The 21,556-nt window shown below is 43.8% G+C and overlaps 1 protein-coding gene across 2 annotated transcripts in view; it reads left to right on the top strand.

Annotated features, from left to right (window-relative positions):
- VIPR2 (vasoactive intestinal peptide receptor 2) overlaps positions 1 to 21,556 on the top strand; it is a 194,513-nt gene that overhangs the window by 137,280 nt on the left and 35,677 nt on the right. For both annotated transcript variants that reach the window (XM_088445404.1, XM_088445403.1), the window contains exon 5: positions 11,522 to 11,619. In XM_088445404.1, coding sequence (XP_088301530.1) covers positions 11,522 to 11,619 — 98 coding nt within the window. The remainder of the gene's footprint in view (positions 1 to 11,521; positions 11,620 to 21,556) is intronic.

The raw sequence follows: 21,556 nt of genomic DNA, 5'->3' as shown, positions 1-21,556 counted from the left end.
GTCAATCACTCTGCGATGGGTCTGTGTAGCCAATGCGATTGCAGTCTCGATCGCAGTGGCCGGCTCGCGCACACGCTCTGCAATGCATACAGATGCACAGAACACAGCAATTTGCCAATTGCGTGCGTATTAGCAACTGCGATCCAAGCTGAACCAGGCCCTCAATTCTTTGTTACACACTCTCACACACTTACAGTACTACAGTATACTGTACATACATACGTACTACTGTATACTATAGCGTCCCGAGTAACCTTTGGTCAGCCAATCAGTGGACGGTGTCACAGAAACTACATTGGCTATTTGATGCATGCGCAGTGCAGCTTAGGAAAAGCAACATTTGATGGACAGAGTATTGTATTACACTCTCCAAGTCTTTTCTAGCATACCAGTACGTTACGATGCGACTCAATACGCCATGATGCGAGTTAATACACCAAGTTGCGACACAGCACGACGTGAGTAGCAGGTGCTAACAGGTGCTATATCTTATATATGTATGTATGTATATATATATATATTATATATATATATATATATAGCTGCAGCGTTCCGGCACTCCTCACTCCTCTCATCAGCAGACCTCCGTGCCCTCCTTAAAATGTAATCACAATAGTAGATAGAGGCTGCATTGGAGGAGTTTAGTCTTCACGTTTTAATCATTGGTAACGATTAAATCGTGAAGACAAAACTCCTCCAGTGCCGCCTCTATCTGCTATTGTATATTTATATATATATATATATATATATATATATATATATATATATATATACACACACATATGCACACAATCCAAGTCCCAGTTGCACTCATGTATAGTAATAGTAATAGAGAGGAGTGCAGTGGTACAGTATATAAAAGATTTATAAATATATATATGCTGAAAAATGACACTCCTAAGAGTAGAATCAAACACCAGAGTGTTTATTAAAAATCCATACAATGTACAGCTGATACTTAGGAGTGCCGTTTTCTGCATTTATATTTTTGTATCCTGGCACCCTAATTGAAATAGTGGACCTTGGAGTGCCCATTTCTTTCAACACACACTTATTGTATATATATATATATATATATATATATATATATGATTCACAGCAGTGTGCAAAAAATGAATATAAAAAAACAACTTGTGTGTTAACATAAGTGTTGTGTTAAGCACAGTGTGAAGTTGTTATCAATTGTTAAGAAACAAAAAAATGTTTTATGTAAAACTGGTGCACTACAAACATTATAAAATAACGTATAGTAGGTGCAGTCCACCATTAATATCAGCGCTGTGTGTAGTTCTCATTTCTTCCAAAAGTTTTAAAAACAACATAAAAAAAATATTTTGTAAATGATGTGTGTGTTCACTGGGCAGCCCGCTGTAAACATTATAAAAAAACATATAGTAGGTGCAGTCGACCATTAATATCAGCGCTGTGTGACACACTGGACCTGATTCAGACCAGGTCGCTCTGACAGAACGCTCGCTCTGAATCAGGGCCGGGTTTTTGGTTTTTTTAGAACGGCCTCCTGGCCGCTCGCATAGCTGTGGGTGACCACCCACAGCTACAGCGAGCGGCCATTATGATGGTCGCGATGGTCAAGACCATCGCGACCATCGGGCTTGCGACGAGACCCTGGTGGTAGGGTCTCGTGGCCTCAAGCCCCAGAGAGATTTCGGCTCTAACAGAGCCGGAGTCTCTCCACTGACATCACTCGTAATGTCAGTGGGGCCGCCCCCAAATGACAGGCGTTCTCATGGGAACGCCTCCGTTTGGGCAGCCACACCCCCGGTCCGCCCACCAAAGGGGGCGAGCTGTCACTCAACATCGACACCTCGCACCCTTTGTTGCGAGACCCAGAGCGACGGAGTGCCGGTCGCTAGCCGGGTCTTGCGCATGTGCACGACGGAGCCGGCTCCGTCGTGCACATGCGCTCTGGGCCACCATCGACCTGGTTGTGAGCACTCAGCACTTGTGACCGGGTCTGAATCAGGCCCACTGTGTGATGTAGTTGTAATTTGTTAAAAAACAGAATTATGGAGCATATTTAGTATTATCCAGTAATACGTAGAGATGTGCGCCGACCCCCATATTTTGGTCTTGGTTCTAATTCATCGTCATGTTTTGGTTTTGCCAAAACCACCCTCACAGTGTTTTGGTTATGGATATGTATTTTTTCTTAAAAATGATAAAAACAGCTAAATCACATAATTTGGGCCTGTTTTTGGTTCCTACAGTATTATTAACCTCAATAATATTAATTTCCAGTCAATTCCAATACATTTTGACCACCTCTCAGCTGACAATATTGTTTTCACTTTTCACCAATATAGGCAAAGGCTGCAGCGAGCTGGCTGGCTAAACTGAGTGACGGAGTAGCAGCACAAATGCGCTGCAGTTTAAAAGAATATAGGACATCTATGAAACATTGCCACACAGCCGTGGCAGACAGGATAGCAGTTTAAGAAACTAGAAAAATGTTTGTCGTCTATGCAAAAAGACAGTCACCAATTCCCCAAATAGTGCATAATGCAAAGAAAATTGGTGCAAGATGGAATTGTCCTTGGGGCCTCCCACCCACCCTTATGTTGTATTTTAAAAAGGACATGCACAGTTTAACAAACCAATCACTTCAGCAACAGGGACTGACACTTTTGTGGCTGAAGTGGTTGGTTTGTTTGGTCCCCTCAAAACAAGCTTAATTCAGCTAACAATGTTGTTAATGATCGGCTTAAGGCAGCCACTGTAACAATGCTGTTAATTATCTCTTCTCTACAGTGGCAAGATGTCATAATTGTCAATCTCCTCCTCACCCTCATCAGTGTTAATAGCATCTTCACACAATATTAACTCATCCCCGCTGGAATCCACCATTACAGAAGTCTCTGTACTTTGATGTAATTGGCGGTAAAGATCTTCCTTGTGGAAATAATAGTTAATTTTGATGAACATCATCTTTTCCACATTTTGAGGAAGTAGGCTTCTATGACGATCACTGACAAGGTTCCTGGCTGTGCTGAAAACTCTTTCTGAGGACACACTGGAAGGTGTGCAGCTTAAGTAAATCAAAGCCAGTTTTGACAAGGACCTCCAAATTGCCTTCTTTCCTCCCAGTAGTCAAAGGGACTGTCTGACATGTCTACTTCTACACTGTCATTAAAATAATCCTCCACCATTCTATGGATGGTGACTGTATCTGATTGCATTATGATAGAGGTGTCACTAATTTTGGGAAACTCTTTTAGATCTGACCAGATGTCAAAATGTTATGTTGGCTCATCCACATCACCAGTGGGTCTCTTGAGAAATCTCAGTTTTTTCATAGCAGCCGCAGTTGCCGGAATAACTGAAGGAGTAGACATTTTCATGTCATGTGCCACTTGAGCTGCCAACTTGCTCACCAGGAGCTTTTTGCATCTATTAAGATCTATGTCAGTTGAAAAGATAGATATGGGGTATGACTTAAACCTAGTTTTTAGCATGGTCGACAAAATGTAGTAATCCAATTTCAAGATGTTGACAACCCTTGGATTGTGACAAAGTGAATAAAGGACTTGATCTACAAGCCCAACATAGTTAATTAAGGGAATTACTTGACTCAAGCTGGTAGAGTCTGAATTCACTTCACAGGTAACTACAGTACTTCAAATGGACACTGAAAGTATCCTCCACTACACTGGACTAAGGTATGGATGGCTCGTTGCTGTTCCTCCATTTGCTGAAGCATATAAAGGGTGTAACTCCACCTTGTTACTAGCTCTTTCTTCAGTTAATGGCATGGCAAATTTTACTTTTTTTGCAGTTGCTGCAATCTACATGCAGTTACTGAATGGCGAAAATGTTCTTAAATTTTTCGGGCCACATGCAGCATCTCCTGCATGCCCCTGTCATTTAAAAAAAAATTGTACCACCAAGTTGATTGTGTGAGCAAAACATGGGATGTGTTCACACTCACCCAGCTGTAATGCTCTCAAAATGTTTGTGGCATTATCACAAATGACAGATCATGAGGAGAGTCCAAGAGGGGCAAGCCATTTTTGTATGACATCTCTTAATTTTTCTAACAGGTTGACACTGGTATGCCTCTTAGTGAAGCCAGTGATACAGAGAGTAGCCTGCCTGGAATGAGCTGGCATTTTGTGTAATCTACTACTACTGAAGGCAATACACCACCCAGTAGGCTGTCACAGTCTAGTAATCTTTTGTTTGACCAGTACCGCTTTTCCACATATCTTTGGTTAAATGGACACTGGGTACAATGGCATTTTGTAGGTCAAGAATAATTTTTTTCTAACATGCTGGTACAGGTGAGGAATTGCTTTTCTGGTAAATGGAACTGTTTAAATTTGGTATAAGTTACACAGGACCTCAATTAACTGTCTAAAACCAGATGCATTAATGGCAGATATTGGATGCAGGTCTAATACTACCATAGCCGTTATGGCTACAATGATCCACTGACCAACTGGGAGACAGCTGTCATACTTGCTTCCTCTTACTTAACAGTAAATTGTTCAGATTGCTTAACAGTAAATTGTTGTTAGAAACTACTAGTATTCTTGGTCCCCTTCTGATATGAAGATCCACCCCCAGCAGCAGCAGCAGCAGCATCATGCCTAGCGCACAAGGATTCTTCTGATGAATCTTGAATAGGGGAGTATTCAGTTAGCCTTAGCAAATTGGATGCAGGAGTAGCTCAGATAATTTATGAGAAGATTGACGAAGGTGTTGGTGGTGGAGATTGTAGATGTTGGGATCTAGCAGAGAGATGGGAGCTTACTGATGCTGGATTGCTTGTTGTTATTACTTTACCAGAATTTTCAGATTTTGCCAAAAAGTTTTCATGAACGCTCTGCAAATTATGTAATAGGGAGGAGGTTCCTAGATGGTTTACGTTCCTACCTCTACTTATTTTGGCTATACAAACCATACAGATGGACTGACAACTGTTGTCAGGATTTGAGTAAAAATAATTCCACACATAAGAGGTGGTTTGTTTGGTCATGACAATGGCTTTCTTCTTATCATGTGCAATAACTGCTTCCATTGGTGCCTGACTTACACAAATAACATCCTCATCGTCAATATGCTCATTAAAGCCATCAGCTACACAAATATCCCTCTCATCCTGTTGCACTTCCACTGTAGCATCCTCTATTTCTATGTCAGCATCTTTACTTGTGCCACTCATCCTCACATTGGCAGAGGGTGAAGAAATGGTTAAAGGAGGTTTCTCTATATTGCCTGTATCAGAAAGGTAAGACTCAAATATAGCACTCATGGACACCCTTAGACTATCCTCAGGGAGTTGTGACATTTCCGAACACAGTTTTCCTTTTTGCCAAAGAGCTTATTTTCAGCACTGTTTTTCCTGTTTTCCTATTTTCATTTTTTTACACATTTCCTAGACTTATAGAAGGTCTTGCCTGGTCATGTGAGGAAGAAGATGCCTGACAGTTGTGGAATCTTTTATCACAAATAAAAGCCATGGCCTGAGCCTTTCCTTGCCACTCCAGGTGGTGTTGGGCATGTTGGCAATTTCATGTTTTTCTGCAGGAAACTCTCCCTTTTTTAGAGGTGATATTTTTTCAGCAATGTAAAATATTGTTTTGATTTCAGATGCCCTGACTTAATCCTTCCATGCCCTTGAGCACCATGTGTCCCTCTATGTCCTTGAGCTCCAATTTTAATAGATGATGTCGAAGGACTAGAATCATCATGACTGGTAGCAGCAGCAACAGCACTACTGTAGTACTTGGTTGCTGCTCCTGCTCTTACATCAACTGATACATATCGACTCACAGTGCTTATATTTATGAATGCAGTTGCACAGCACCTAGTGTTATCAAACACACACAAGTTTTACAAGAAACAATTTGTTTTCTGTTTTTTCATAAATAGCAACTTCACACTCCGGCTCACAGAGCACTTATACTGTGAACACAGTGGCACGGCACCTACAGAGCTTAATGGAGCGTACACACGGTCAGATTTGTCAGACTTGTCAGATTTGTCAGATGAACGATTGAACGATTAAACGATTTGAACGATTTGAACGATTTTATCAAAGTTTTGAACGATTTGAACGATTTGAACGATTGAACGATTTTTGACTGCATTAAAATGAATGGAATCGTCCAAGTCTGACTGCAAACCCATCAGATGTCAGATATCGTTATCTGACAAACGGGAACGCGCATCGTTCATCGTCCATCGTTCAGGCATGTCAGATATGAACGATTTTCCTTCAGATATGAACGACTGAACGATTTTTAAATCGTTATCGTTCATATCTGAAGGAAAAATCTGATCGTGTGTATGCACCATTACTGAACACACACTAGTTGTACAAAAAATAAAAGCTTTTTTTGTTTCATGACCAATTCACACTGTGACAAACACAGCTTTATTGAACACACACAAGTTGGACAAAAAATTAAAAACAATTTGTTTTTTCTCACAAATTACAACTCACACTATGGACTCACAGTGCTTATATTTATAAATCTAGGGGCATGCATCTAGTGAGCTTTATTGAGCACACACAAGTGGTACAAATTCAAAATAAAAACTTTTTTTGTTTTATGACAACTTCACACTGTGACTCACACAGCGCTTATATTATAAACACAGTGACACAGCACCTACTGAGCTTTATTGAACACACACAAGTTTTAAAAAAATAAAAACATTTTATTTTTATTTTTTTACAAATGACAACTCACTGCGGACTCACAGTGCTTATATTTATGAACGCAGAGGCACACACCTATTGAGCTTTATTGAACACACACAAGTTGTACAAAAAAAAAATTCAACAACAACTTCACCATATACTTTTACAAGCACCAGCATGCATTGTACACCAATAGAGGGTTAATGCTGCTATTAGGAGCTCTGGGCTTTCAATGTTTGCAGTGACAAAAAAACACAAGCGTGCTCCAAGGATTAATGCTGCCCTATATAGCTCTGGACTGCTGTTCACAGCGGGCAGTGACAAAAAAGTAAACACCAGTGTGCAGTTTCACCAAGGGTTAATGTTAAGCACCAGTGTGACACACTTAGGCTTACATCACCAGTGTGACACACTTAGGCTTACATCACCAATGTGACACACTTAGGCTTACATCACCAGTGTGACACACTTAGGCTTACATCACCAGTGTGACACACTTAGGCTTACATCACCAATGTGACACACTTAGGCTTACATCACCAATGTGACACACTTAGGCTTACATCACCAGTGTGACACACTTAGGCTTACATCACCAGTGTGACACACTTAGGCTTACATCACCAGTGTGACACACTTAGGCTTACGTCACCAGTGTGACACACTTAGGCTTACGTCACCAGTGTGACACACTTAGGCTTACGTCACCAGTGTGACACACTTAGGCTTACGTCACCAGTGTGACACACTTAGGCTTACATCACCAGTGTGACACACTTAGGCTTACATCACCAGTGTGACACACTTAGGCTTACAACACACTTAGGCTTACATCACCAGTGTGACACACTTTGGCTTACATCACCAATGTGACACACTTAGGCTTACATCACCAGTGTGACACACTTAGGCTTACATCACCAGTGTGACACACTTAGGCTTACATCACCAGTGTGACACACTTAGGCTTACATCACCAGTGTGACACACTTAGGCTTACATCACCAGTGTGACACACTTAGGCTTACATCACCAGTGTGACACACTTAGGCTTACATCACCAGTGTGACACACTTAGGCTTACATCACCAATGTGACACACTTAGACAATCACAATATACATGTAACTTCCTGCACTATGAAAAAATGAAAAAACAATGATTTGCTAACTGCCTACTACCTATTGTTTATCAAGCTCCCCCAATATTAACTCTAAGAGCCAGAGGACTGGAGTGGACAGTCACATACTGTAGGTCAGCTCAGCAGTCATCAATTCAGACAATTCAGCAGCAGCACACTATCAGCACACAGCTCTCCAGCTGTCCTGTGTGAGATGATACCCATTTTGACTCGTTTTCGAATCCAAGCCTGGCGGGAAAAACCGATGCACAGCAACTGCATTGCGATTATGCTCATACAGAGGAACCACTCACAAAGTGAGTGACAGGTAGACAGCTTCTGAGGCAGTGTTTGCAGCTGGACAGACGCGACTTACATGCTGTGTGACTGCCCAATCTGAGTCAATGTTACCGATGTTTACGTTATTGCAAGCTATTGGACGGATATAAGAAGGCAGCAGTGGGAGTCCCTTTTGCTCGGCAATGCTTTGGAAGACATTAGTATATTTTAGCAACTGCAATCCGTGAGATAATACAATTGCGATTGCTTTGGTGTAAATCTCAGAATCAGGCTTAAAGTTTTTTTAGTCTTCCTAGATAGGGGCATGGGCGTATCTATAATGGGTGCCCTTGGGTCCAGGGGTCCCATACACAGCACACCCTGTGCTCATTCACAATACTTACCTCTCCATGGCTAGAGATATGCACCGGAAACATGGCACACTACAGAAATCACAGGGAAAATGGAGCCCGTGCCATTTGACCGGAGATCAGTGCACACACGGTAGACTCTGGAACAGTGCCAGAATCGACAGAGGACATGTACCGGCGAGGTGGTGGGGGGGCACAAACGGGAGGTTGCACATGGATGGGCGTAACCTTGCTGGGGAAGGGTAGGTGTGTGTTATTAGTCTAGACACCAGGCTACCATCAATCTCTCTGTAACAGTGGCAGGCTGGGCCGGGGGGCAGGGTGCCATGTGCCCCCTGGGCCGCAGCGCCATGCTGGCTGCGGGCCGCGGGCAGTCTGTGTCTGTGTGACACAGCTGCACTGCGCGTGTAGCTCTGACCGGATGGAGTTCGGTCAGCGCTACACAGTTACAAACACACAGCCGCCAGCTCCGGCAGCTGTGTGTTTGTTTTGAGTGGAAGCCAATGAGAGTCTGTCAGACTCTCACTGACTGCTGCGCCCACTGCAGGAGCCGCTCCATCTTCCGGCTCCTGCAGTGGGTAATGGGAGAGACGTCATGACGCCATATGACGTCTTTCCCATAATGCAGAGCGGCCCGGCCCGGGAGGACAGATGGAGGAGCGGATGGCGGCGGCGGGAGCGGGAATTCAGGTAAGTGTTTTTTTAATTATTTATTACGTGTTTGTGTGTGTGTACTGTTGAAGGGGGGGCACTACTGGGGGCAGACTACTACTGGGGACACTACAAGGGGGAGAACACTACTGGGGGCACTACAAGTTGGAGACCACTACTGGGGACATTACAAGGGGTATTACTACTGGGGGCACTACAAAGGGGGAGAGCACTACTGGAGGCACTACAAGGGGGGGTTACTACTGGGGACACTACACGGGGAAGAACACTACTGGGGGCACTACAAGGGGGAGAGCACTACTGGGGACACTACAAGGGGGACAGCACTACTGGGGACACTACAGGGGGGATTACTACTGGGGGCACTACAAGGGGGAGAGCACTACTTGGGGCTCTACAAGGGGGATTACTACTGGGGGCACAACAGGGGGGCTACTACTGGGGGCACTACAAAGGGGGGACTACTACTGGGGGCACTACAAGGGGGAGAGCACTACTGGGGGCACTACAAGGGGGGACTACTACTGGGGGAACCACTACTGGGGGTACTATATAAGGGGCTTACTACTGGGGGCACTGCACAGGGGGGACCACTACTGGGAACACTATATAAGAAGCTTACTACTGGGGGCACAAGGGGCACTGCACAGGGGGGACCACTACTGGGGACACTGTATAAGGGGCACTGCATAGGAGGATCATTACTGGTGGCCTGTATAAGGGAGTCCTCTGCTGGGGCACAGGGGGCACTGCATATGGGCACCACTACAGGGGGCCGCCCCATATCTTTATTTTTACTTTACATTAATTCCATATGGATCTGCCTCCTCCCTGGAACACTTGAGGGGGGGGCGCCTAAGTACGCACGTGCTCCGGGCACCCTGGCTACACGCTACTCCTCTGCCAGGGCCACCTGCATGCATTTGCCCTCCAGGCTAAAAGTTGCCAGCCAGCCCCTGCTCTGTAATGTCCCTGCCTAGAAGTCAATGGCTGCTTTTCATACCTCAGCTGTCACAGCAGAGCATGTCAATCACAGATTCCAACATAATGAGGGACCAGGGGCCTCCTGGAGAGGGAACGAGATGCTGATCTTCCCTGCTGATTCTAGAGACAGTAGGTACAGTAAAAGTGCATAACTCCATCCTTAGATGGTGTTATGTTTCTCTGACAAGCTAAGCCTTTCATCACTTGATGAATGTTGATAACATCTTGCCTCCATAGCTTGTTATGCCGGCAGTATATGCATGGAAAATAATTAGGCGATAGAGAAAAAATCAGAGAAGTGGGAAAAAGCGCTAATGCTAAAAATATGTCTTTTCTCAACTTGGAAAATGTACACAATATTCTGGACAAGTAAGGTTACACAGTATGTTTAGGGAACATGGCCTCTTCCTCAGTTGAATCTCACTGCTGTGAATACTTTACTGTTTAACAGAACTCCAGTGTGGTCAGGTTAACACTGAACAATGGCCCTCATTCAGAGCCGTTCGCTATTTGCGGTCGTTCGTTTAAAAACAAGGGGTGGCTATTCAAATGATCCGTACGCACATTGCAGTCTGTTCACACCTCTAAGTCTGAACGAACGAGCAAAACATACGCTCGTTTATTTGTTAAAAACGCCCCCTGTCCGCTCGCACCATACGTCATGTCCGCTATTTATTAGATTAATCGAGTACATCGACCAGCGTATGAACTGCTCGCTATTCTTGTGGTTGGTGTTTGCTACCACAAATTTGCGAGCAGTTCTGGCTATAAAATAACCCAGTGACGTGGTCAATGACGCTGCTGTTTTAAATATACACACCCCTAAAACGCCCGTTTTGACCTTTAAGCACGCCTGCGTTCGGATCTCCACTCCCCATTTTCAAGCACCTTCCCCTGTTACCACCCACATACGCCTCATTATGTCACTCAAAATAGCAGGCACTCGCTATATAGCGTACAAACGATTTTCGGCCGCACTGACTGGTTCGCGCATGCGTACTAAAAACCGTACGCATGCGCAGATGTGCAAACATCGCTCGAAACGAGCGTACTGCCGCTAACGAGCGGCTCTGAATGAGGGCCAATGATTTTACAGCTCATGGCTCAAATGTGGAAGTTTACAGTTTTGGTTTTTGTTGTCCTCTAGTTATAGTTTCAAGTCAACATTAAGAATTTTATTAAATCTGCTTTCTTTGCAATAATAGTACTTTGGCAGATACCCTCTTTTGAATTCTAAATTTTGAATGCTATATTTTAGTCTGTTCATATAATAAAATAATTTTTTTGTATAATTGTTTTATGTTTCTTTAATAAACTTTATATTATAAATATGTAAATGAATGTCATTTTTGATGTTTTTATTGCTTTTTATTTGAGTTTTATTCAATTTATACTTTTAAGTATAAAGTGAGTTTTCTTGTATTTACAGATTTACTTCTTCGTAATAGTCAAGGCAATCTACACATTTGGTCACAGCACCTCACTTATAGCTCTCACAATTGGAAGCGCAATTCTTTGTTTATTTAGGTAAGTGCCAATACTTGATTCAAAGTTATCTATTTAGATATGAGTGGTTCGGTTCTACTCGATTACGTTCGGATTTGAAAAAAGGCATCTTATTGGCTATCTGGCTCTCATGTGTTTTGGAACGTCAATAAGATAGATCCGAATTTGCACTAATTTGGCAAAAAGAACAAAACTGCTAATCTCTACTATCTATCTATCTATCTAATCCATCATTTATGTGACCTCATACACCTAGCTTCTATACGCCATACGGCACAACTGAGATGCTCCAAGGGGAGTAGCACACCTTGGGCCTGATTCAGAGCCGCTCGCTATTTGCGGTCGTTCGTTCTAAAACAAGGGGTGGCTATTCAAATGAACCGTTCGCTAGTTGCGGTCTGTTCACGCCTCTAAGTCTGAACGAGCGAGCAAAACTTGCGGTTGTAATTTTGAAAAATACGCCCCCTGGCCGCTCGCATCCTACGTCATGTCCGCTATTTATTAGATTAATCGAGTACATTGAACAGCGTATGAAATGCTCCCTATTCTTGTGGTTGGTTTTTTCAACCACTATTTTGCGAGCAGTTCGGAGTAAAAAAAACCAAGTGACGTGGTCAATGACGCTGCTGTATTAATTATGCACTCCCTTAAAACGCCTGTTTTGACCTTTAAGCACGCCTGCGTTCTGATCTCCACTCCCCGTTTTCAAGCCCCTTCCCCTGTTACCACTCACATACACCTCCTCCTGTCACTCAAAATAGCAGGCATTCGCTATATAGCGAACAAACGATTTTCGGCCGCACTGACTGGTTCGCGCATGCATATTACAAACCGTACGCATGCGCAGATGTGCGAACATCGGTCAGAACGAGCGAGCGGCCACTTACGAGCGGCTCTGAATGAGGGCCCTTATTTGAAATCACAGATTCCGCAAAATACCACTGTCAGTATACTAGGGACTCTGACTTCTACTTTAACCGCATAGGAATTAGTTTTACATACGTACAAAGTCTCAGATGAAGCACAACGGAACTTGGCATGAGAAAAAGCCGCAGCATCGAAGCCCGTCTTGCACAGTTCGGACTCAGTTACACACAGATATACACGTCACACATCAAATTGATCAGTGCAAGCCATCAATGCAGTTGTGTCTCTCCCAAGATACACATTTTGAGTGAGAAAGACGCTCAGTGCAGCCAAATCGCTCGGAACCTGGCACTCTGAAAGGGGTAATTTACAACAACTTTAGCATCAGTGTAGGAGGACACATCTATATTTATCTATCTATCTATCTGTCTTCATAAATCGACCCCACCTCTCTACACACTCACACCTTTTGCCAGGGCCGAAACTAGGATATCTGTCACCTGGTGCAAGGCAGCAATTTTGCTCCCCCTCCCTTCCTGTACCTGAAGTTTGTCCTTGCTCCTCCATAAGGCAGTGCACTACTGAGACGTCCTTGGTATAGTGACTTACATTATTCCACACACCATAATGCCCATTACACATTATGCCACACACTGTAATGCCTATTACAAAAGTGCCACTTACATATTTGCCCGACACTATTTTATACCCCACAGTAAGGCTTCTAATTACTTTAAAATTACCTGCTCATTGTCAGGGGTTACATGCTCATTGCCATGGGGTTACATGCTTGTTGCCATGGAGTTACATGCTCGTTGCCAGGGGTTACATGCTCGTTGCCATGAGGTTTGTGCTTCTTGCCATGGGCATTTATGCTCGTTGCCAGGGGGTTTATGCTCATTGCCAGGGGTTACATGCTCGTTGGCAGGGGTTACGCTCGTTGCTATGAAGTTTATGCTTCTTGCCAAGGGGGTTACATGCTCGTTGCCATGGGGTTACGCTCTTTGCCATGAGGTTTATGCTTCTTGCCATGGGGGTTACATGCTCATTGCCATGGGGTTTATGCTTCTTGCCATGGGGGTTTATGCTCGTTGCCAGGGGATTTCATGGGAGAAGATGCATTTTCTCCCGGCAGCGCCAGCGTTCCCGGTGCTGGGAACGCTGTGTCCATTGCGCTGGCCTAACAGACACTAGAGGTCAGGTAGGACCTCTAGCATCTGTCTCCTCTTAGGCGGCGTCCATTTTTGGATGGCCGTTTTCAGCAAAGTCCATGCGGACGGCAAGTCTGGATGGAATTTGCTGAAAACGGTCATCCAAAAATGGCCGCCACCAAGGAGGAGACAGACACTAGAGGGCCAGTAAGGACCTCTAGCATGTCTCCTCTTTGGCGGTGGCCATTTTTGGATGGCCATTTTCTGAGTCTGCAGCCCCCAAGCCACCTCGAGTCAGCTTTTTTCACCCCCTGCAATCTGGCACCCGGTGCACGTGCACCTCTAGCCCCCCCCTAGTTGTGGCCCTGCTTTTGCTAAATTAAAATAAGTGGGTTCACATGATACTAAAGAATTTTTCCAAAAATACATTAATCAGTCAACTTTTACCAATTATGGTGAAAACCACAAAGGGAATGTGACCCTGATTTTCTCATTTTGTCCAGAATCCAACTTTAGTAAATGCATTCCCTAGTAAATATGTTCTTTTAGGAAATACTTTTCTCATACATTTTTAGAAAAATAATCTTAGCAATTAATAGCAAAATTAAATGCATTCATTTGATTAATCAAATTTCTCAAAGTCATAGTTTGTTAGTGAATTTAAAACTTTTTTTTGTTGAAAAATGTAAAAACTTAACCTTCTGTTTTTGCATTGCTATGTATAATCTATTTTGAAATAAGGATTCCTGTTGTGTGGGAAACATCAGTTTGCAACAAATTATCTTTCATGTCCTTCAAGGTTGAGAAGAGATAGACATGCCGAGAGGTCATAACCTTAGGCAAGTTAACAATTAAATATTTTACACCGGCTGAACAACAACAATATGAGTGGATATGTTTAGAAGAGCTTTTCATTTTGCTTTTCAAATGAGCAACTCATATTTTAAAATGTACTGGCCACAAAAAGTATATAATTACCATGGATTTTCCAAATTATTACTTAGTTGTTAAAGTGAATTTAGGGGGTGATTCAGCTCAGGACGGAATTGCAAAGCTGCACGCAAGCATCTTTGCAATTCCGTCCATGCTAATATGCAAATGAGGTAGGAGGTGTATGACACCCTCTGCTGCATTTGCGATCCCAGCACTGCGACCAAGGTCGTGGATTCTGAACATTCACAGAATGAGCACTTCCCCAAGTACAGATTGCCGATAATCAGGAACAGAGCCTTAACTAGACTTTTTGGTGCCCTGTGCCAGAAAGAGCATTGGCGCCCCCCTCATTTTTCAAAGGGACATAATGCACCCAAGAAAGGGGAACGGCCTCATGGGGAAGGGCTAGGGAAAAGATAGTGGAGGCCAGGAGACCCACAGCTATAGCGAGCGGCCAGGAAGATAGTCGCGATGGTCAAGACCATTGCGACCATCAGGCTTGCGACGAGACTCTTGTGGTAGGGTCTCGTTTCCGCAAGCCCCAGAGAGATTTTGGCTCTGACAAAGCTGAAATCTCTCCCACTGACATCACTCATGATGTCAGTGGGGCCGCCGCCAAATGGAGGCGTTCACATGGGAACGCCTCCATTTGGGCAGCCACTCCCCCGCCCCGCCCACCAAAGGGGGCGTGCTGTCACTCAACATTGACAGCATGCCTCCTTTGGTACGAGACCCGAACCAACGGATTGCCCGTCGCTATCCGGGTCTCGCGCATGCGCACAACGGAGCCGGCTCCGTCGTGCGCATGCACTCTGGGCCACCATCGACCTGGTTGCGAGCACTCAGCGCTTGCGACCGGGTCTGAATCAGGCCCTGAGTTCATAGCGGCTCTTCGGAAAGCCTTTGATGAGCCTGGACGAGTGTCCTATGCAGGTTTGGCCATTCTACAACTGAAGCAAGGCAACCAGACTGCGGGGCAATACGCAGCGCAATTCCAAACCCTTAATTAGGGTGGAATAAATGAGGCCTTGGTGGCTGGATTTATGCAAAGTCTGTCAGAGCAAATCGAGGACGTATTGGCGTCCAGGGAATTACCAACCTCCTTGGACGATCTGATCTCTTTGTGTATCCGGGTAGATCTCCACCACAGAGAAAGAGCACTAGAGAAAGAACAGTCCAGATGCTTCAGTTTCAAGCTTGCCCCTCATTTCACAGCTTCGGCTGAGGCTCCAGAAGAACCTATGCAGATCAGGAAGTCACGTCTACCTGCTGCAGAGAGGAAAAGGAGGTTCAGGAACAAACTGTGTTTGTACTGCGGAGAACCAGGACACCTTCTCTCAGGCTGTTCTAAACGTCCGGCAAACAAAAAGTCCTAACTGATCGAGGGGTGGTCAGATTAGGTGGATTTCAGCACACCCCAAGGGGAAAAGTTTCTTCACAGTTTACTATTGACGTTACTCTAATTTTAGAAAAACCCTCTGATGTTATTAAGGCCTTTTTGGACTCTGGTGCTGATGGCCACTTCATCTCAGCCAAGAAAGTTCTAGAGTTAGGTATTCCCAGTGTGCCATTCGAGGCACCACTCTGCATTATCAGAGTGGATGGGAACAAACTTCCTATGGCTACCATTCACTTTGTGAATTCAGAGGTCATCATGCAAGTCGGTGCTCTTCATTAGGAGTTGGTTTCATTTACAAACTCCCGTCAGCAGAAAATCCGATTATTCTGGGTCTTCCAATGCTATGCAGGAGTGCTCCTATTTTAGATTGGAATGAAACTCAAATTCTGTTGTGAGGATCCCAGTGCCATCAGTCATGCTTGCCATCCATCAAACCAACACAGCGTGCCATTCAGAGTTTGGCCATCTCCCCAGAGAATCCTCTTCCAACTCATACCAATCCTTTGAGGATGTAATCAGTAAGAAAGCCGCTGAAACGCTTCCAGCTCATCAGGAGTGGGACTGTGCTATAAATTTACTTCCAGGGAAAATGCCATCTCGTGGAAGAGTGTTTCCTCTCTTGTTTCCTGAAGCTCAGGTGGTGTCCGAGTACATCCAGGAGAACCTGGAGTGAGGATTCATCAGAGAGGCTAAATTGCCTGCGGGAGCTAGGTTGTTTTTCGTTAAAAAGAAAGATGGAGGATTGAGACCATGTATAGATTATCTGGGCCTGAATGCCATTACTGTTAAGGATCGATACCCACTACCACTAATCTCTGAACTTTTTGATCGTATTAAAGGAGCAAAGGTTTTTTTGCAAGTTAGATCTCTGTGGGGCCTATAACTTAATCAGAATCTGTGAGGTGGATGAATGGAAGATGGCCTTCAACACACGTGATGGTCATTATGAATACTTGGTTATGCCTTTTGGTTTAAGCAATGCCCCTGCTGTTTTACAAAAGTACATGAACAACATCTTTCATGATCTGTTATACAACTATGTTGTGGTGTATCTGGACAATATCCTAATCTTCTCCAAGGATCTAGTGAATCATCGTGAACATGTACATGAAGTACTGTCATGATTGCGGACTAACTGGCTCTTCTGCAAGTTAGAGAAGTGCTCCTTCGAGCAAAAGCAGCTGCCATTCCTGGGTTCAATTATTTAGGGCTCTAGATTCCAAATGGACCCTGAGAAGCTTTCTGCCATTGTCAACTGGCCCCGACCAGTGGGATTAAAAGTGATACAGCATTTTCTGGGTTTCTGTAACTTTTACCGGCAGTTCAGGAATTCCTCGTCGATTGCAGATCCAATCACTGCTCTCACCAAGATGGGACAAGATACCCGGGTGTGGCTGCTTGAAGCAGAGGAAGCATTCGATCGATTGAAGCAGTGTTTTATCCCCGCGCCCATCCTTTTTTTTTCCACAAGTTTTCAACCCCGGAGAAAAACTATGCCATTGGGGATAAAGAACTGTTAGCCATCAAGTTGGCCCTACAGTTGTGGCGATCCCTGTTGGAGGGGACAAAATTTCCTGTGATGGTTTACACTGACCACAAGAATCTTACTTACCTCAGGACCGCTCACTGTCTGAACTATCATCAATCCAGATGGTCTCTGTTCTTTGTTTGCTTCAATCTGGTAATCACTTACCACCCAGGCAGTAAAAAAGTCAAAGCTGATGCTTTGTCATGGGCATTCAGTTCCGCTAAGGAGGACAAATTTCGAGAGAATAAGCCTATTCTGAATCCAACTTGCTTTCTACCGGTAACCACAAAGGCCAAAATACCTCCAGAGAAAGCATGCATAGCACCTGAACTTTGTGCAAAGCTGTTTCATTGGGCTCATGGTTCACGCTTTACTGGCCATGCGGGTGTAAAGAAAACTCTGGAATTAATCCTCAGGAATGGTGGTCTACTGTCCATCAAGATGTCAAGGATTTTGTGGCAGCCTGTACTACCTGTACTCAAAACATAGTCCCACCCCACCCACCCTCAGGATGTCTGCATTCATTATCAGTGCCTGACCATTCCTGGACCCATGTTTCTATATACTTTGTCACCGATCTGCCATTATTCCAAGGTTTCAACACTATCTGGGTAGTGGTTGACAGGTTTTCCAAGGCTGCTCACTTTGTTCCATTAAAAGGTCAACCTTTGGCTCCAAAGCTAGCAGAGGCATTCATAAGGGAGTTTTTTAGGTTGCACGGATTCCCTAAAGACATTGTGTCTGACCGTGGGGTGCAGTTTACTTCCAAATTCTGAAGGGCACTGTGCAGATGTTTTGGAGTCAATCTGATCTTTTCGTCAGCCTACCATCCCCAGAGTAATGGTCAGTCAGACAGAGCGGGCGAATCAGGTTTTGAAAAAATTAATTTGAATGTATATGTCGGCCAATCAGGACGACTGGGTCTTCTTGCTGCCATGGGCCAAATTTGCTCATAACAATTTATTTCATGAGGCAACAGGTCACTCTCCATTTTTATTCAGTATGGATTGTATCCTGTGTTACCAGATTTGCTAGCTGTGGGGTCGTATCACTTCCAGTCATCCGTGATAACTGGTGGGAAGTAAAGAAAAACTTATGCAGAGCAACTTCGAGGTACAAGGTGTTTGCGGACAGGAGAAGGAAGAGGTTGCCTTTACTATGTGCGGGTGACAGAGTTTGTCTGTCAACCAAACATTTGCGACTCAGGGTGCCTGCAATGAAATTTGCTCCTAGATTTATTGGGCCATTCCAGACTCTCCAAGTGACAAATCCGGTTGCATATCACCTAAAGCTTCCTGACAAGCTTCAAATACTGAATGTTTTTCACGTCTCCCTCTTGAAACCATTAGTTCTGTAATGAATTTTGAGGCACGGTGATCCTCCTTCAGCTATTCCAGTAGATCATCAGGAGAAGTACAAGGTAAAGCAGATTTTGGATTCTAGAATATTGCGTGGTACTATCTATTTTCTGGTAGACTGGCAGGGATATTGTCCTGAAGAGCGCTGTTGGGTCAAGGCCTCAGATATTTATGCACCCCAACTTCTTGGGAAATTCCATCAGAAGTTCCCTGGCAAGCCATTTGTGGGGTGTTCAGCACCCATCCCTAAAGGAGGGGGGTAATGTTACAGTGTGCCGCACACCGATACACACTTACCAGATCCAGCAGTGATGGTCTGCGGCAAGGCAGCGGACAGGGGGTCCCCTGCACCCGCCACTAGACGCTGCTTTCTCCCTCCTCCAGCATGGTGCAGGCGGCTGTGGCTCCCTACGGGTGTGTGAGCCAACCTGTCACTGATTTAAAGGGCCATACATGCCACCTGGGGACATCACAGGAGGCACCTAAATTCAAGCCCTGCCTATAAAAGGAAGCCCCTGGGAGCACAAGTGCCATAGTATAGGCTCTATTACCTTACTCCAGTGTTCCTGTGTACTAGATATCCGTTCCTAACCTTGGCTTCGTTTCTGACCCTTTTTCGTCTGATCCCTGGTACTGCATTTGACAGTCTGGTTCTGACCTTGACTATCCTCCCTGAACTGCATAAGTCTGCTCCCTGGTACCATCTTGTCCGTTTGGTTTTGACCCGGCTTGTTGACTATGCTGAGGGCCGTGACCTGTGTGTCGGATGCAGCCAAGTCCATACCGTCTTGCGAGGGTCCCAGGTGAAAACCGCCAGCACATTAAGACATTTCCTAGGTTATACTATTACAGATATATTGAGGAGAGCTAGAGATAAGAATTACACCAACATTTGGTGACTGGGTCAGATGTTTCCTGGGTTAAACTGTTATATTGAGTAGAGTTAGAGATAAGAATTACACCAACATTTGGTGCCTGGGTCAGATAATTCATGGGTCATACTGGTATGTTGAGGAGAGTTAGAGATAAGAATTATACCAATATTTGGTTTCCTGGGTTAAACTGGTATATTGAAGAGAGTTAGAGATAAGAATCACGCCAACATTTGGAGCCTGGGTCAGATATTTCCTGGGTTATACTGTTATATTAAGGAGAGTTATTGATAAGAATTACACCAACATTTGGAGCCTTTGTCTTATGTTTCCTGGATAATACTGTTATATTGAGGAGAGTTATTGATAAGAATTTCACCAACATTTGGTGCCTGGGTCACATAATTCCTGGGTCATACTGGTATATTGAAGAGAGTTAGAGATAAGAATCACACCAACATTTGGCACCTGGATCAGATGTTTCCTGGGTCATACTGGTATATTGAGGAGAGTTAGAGATAAGAATCACACCAACATTTGGAGTCTGGGTCAGATATTTCAAAGGTTATACTGCTATATTGAATAGAGTTATTGATAAGAATTACACCAACATTTGGAGCCTGTGTCATATGTTTCCTAGATTATACTGTTATATTGAGGAGAGTTAGAGATAAGAATCACACCAACATTTGGAGCCAAGGTAAGATATTTTCTGGGTTAAACTGTTATATTGAGGAGAGTTAGAGATAAGAATCACACCAACATTTGGTGCCTGGGTCAGATGTTTCCTGGGTTATACTGCTATATTGAGGAGAGTTAGAGATCAGTATTACACCAACTCACTGTTATATTGAGAGTTAGATATCAGAGTTACACCAAAATTTGGTACCTGGGTCAGATGTTTCCTGGGTTATACCTTTATATTGAGGAGAGTTAGAGATATGAATTACACCAACATTTCGTAATTTGGTTCAGATGTTTCCTGCATTATACTGTTATATTGAGGAGAGTTAGAGATAAGAATTACACAAACATTTGGAGCCTGGGTCATATATGTCCTGGGTTATGTGTTATATTAAGCAGTGTTAGAGATAAGAATTACACCAATATTTGGTGCCTGAGTCAGATATTTCCTGGATCATACTGTTATATTGAGGAGAGTTAGAGTTAAGAATTACACCAACGTTTGGAGCCTGGGTCAGATATTTCCTGGGTTATACTGTTGTATTGAGGAGATTTAGAGTTTAGAATTGCAACAACATTGTTGCCTGGGTCGGATATTTCCTCGGTCATACTGGTATATTGAGTAGAGTTAGAGATTAGAATTTCACCAACATTTGGTTCTTGGGTCAGATGTTTCCTGGTTATACTGTTATATTGAGGAGAGTTAGATATTAGAATTACACCAACATTTGGAGCCAGAGTCAGATATTTCCTGGGTCATACTGGTATATTAAGAAGAGTTAGAGATAAGAATTACACCAATATTTGGCACCTGGATCAGATGTTTCCTGGGTTAAACTGTTATATTGAGGAGCATTAGAGATAAGAATTACACCAACATTTGGAGCCTGGGTCAGATATTTCCTGAGTTATACTCTTATATTGAAGAGAGTTAGAGATAAGAATCACACCAACATTTGGAGCCTGGGTCAGATATTTCCTGGGTTATACTGCTATATTGAAGAGAGTTATTGATAAGAATTACACCAACATTTGGAGCCTGTGTCATATGTTTCCTGGATTATACTATTATATTGAAGAGCGTTAGAGATAAGAATCACACCAACATTTGGAGCCTGGGTCAGATATTTCCTGGGTTATACTGTTATATTGAGGAGATTTAGAGT

This window comes from Taudactylus pleione, unplaced genomic scaffold (genome assembly GCF_031769625.1).
Source record: "Taudactylus pleione unplaced genomic scaffold, aTauple2 ptg000380l, whole genome shotgun sequence".
Classification (NCBI taxonomy): Eukaryota; Metazoa; Chordata; class Amphibia; order Anura; family Myobatrachidae; genus Taudactylus; species Taudactylus pleione.
The sequence above is the reverse complement of the archived record's forward strand: the minus strand, read 5'-3'. Positions and strand labels throughout refer to the sequence as shown.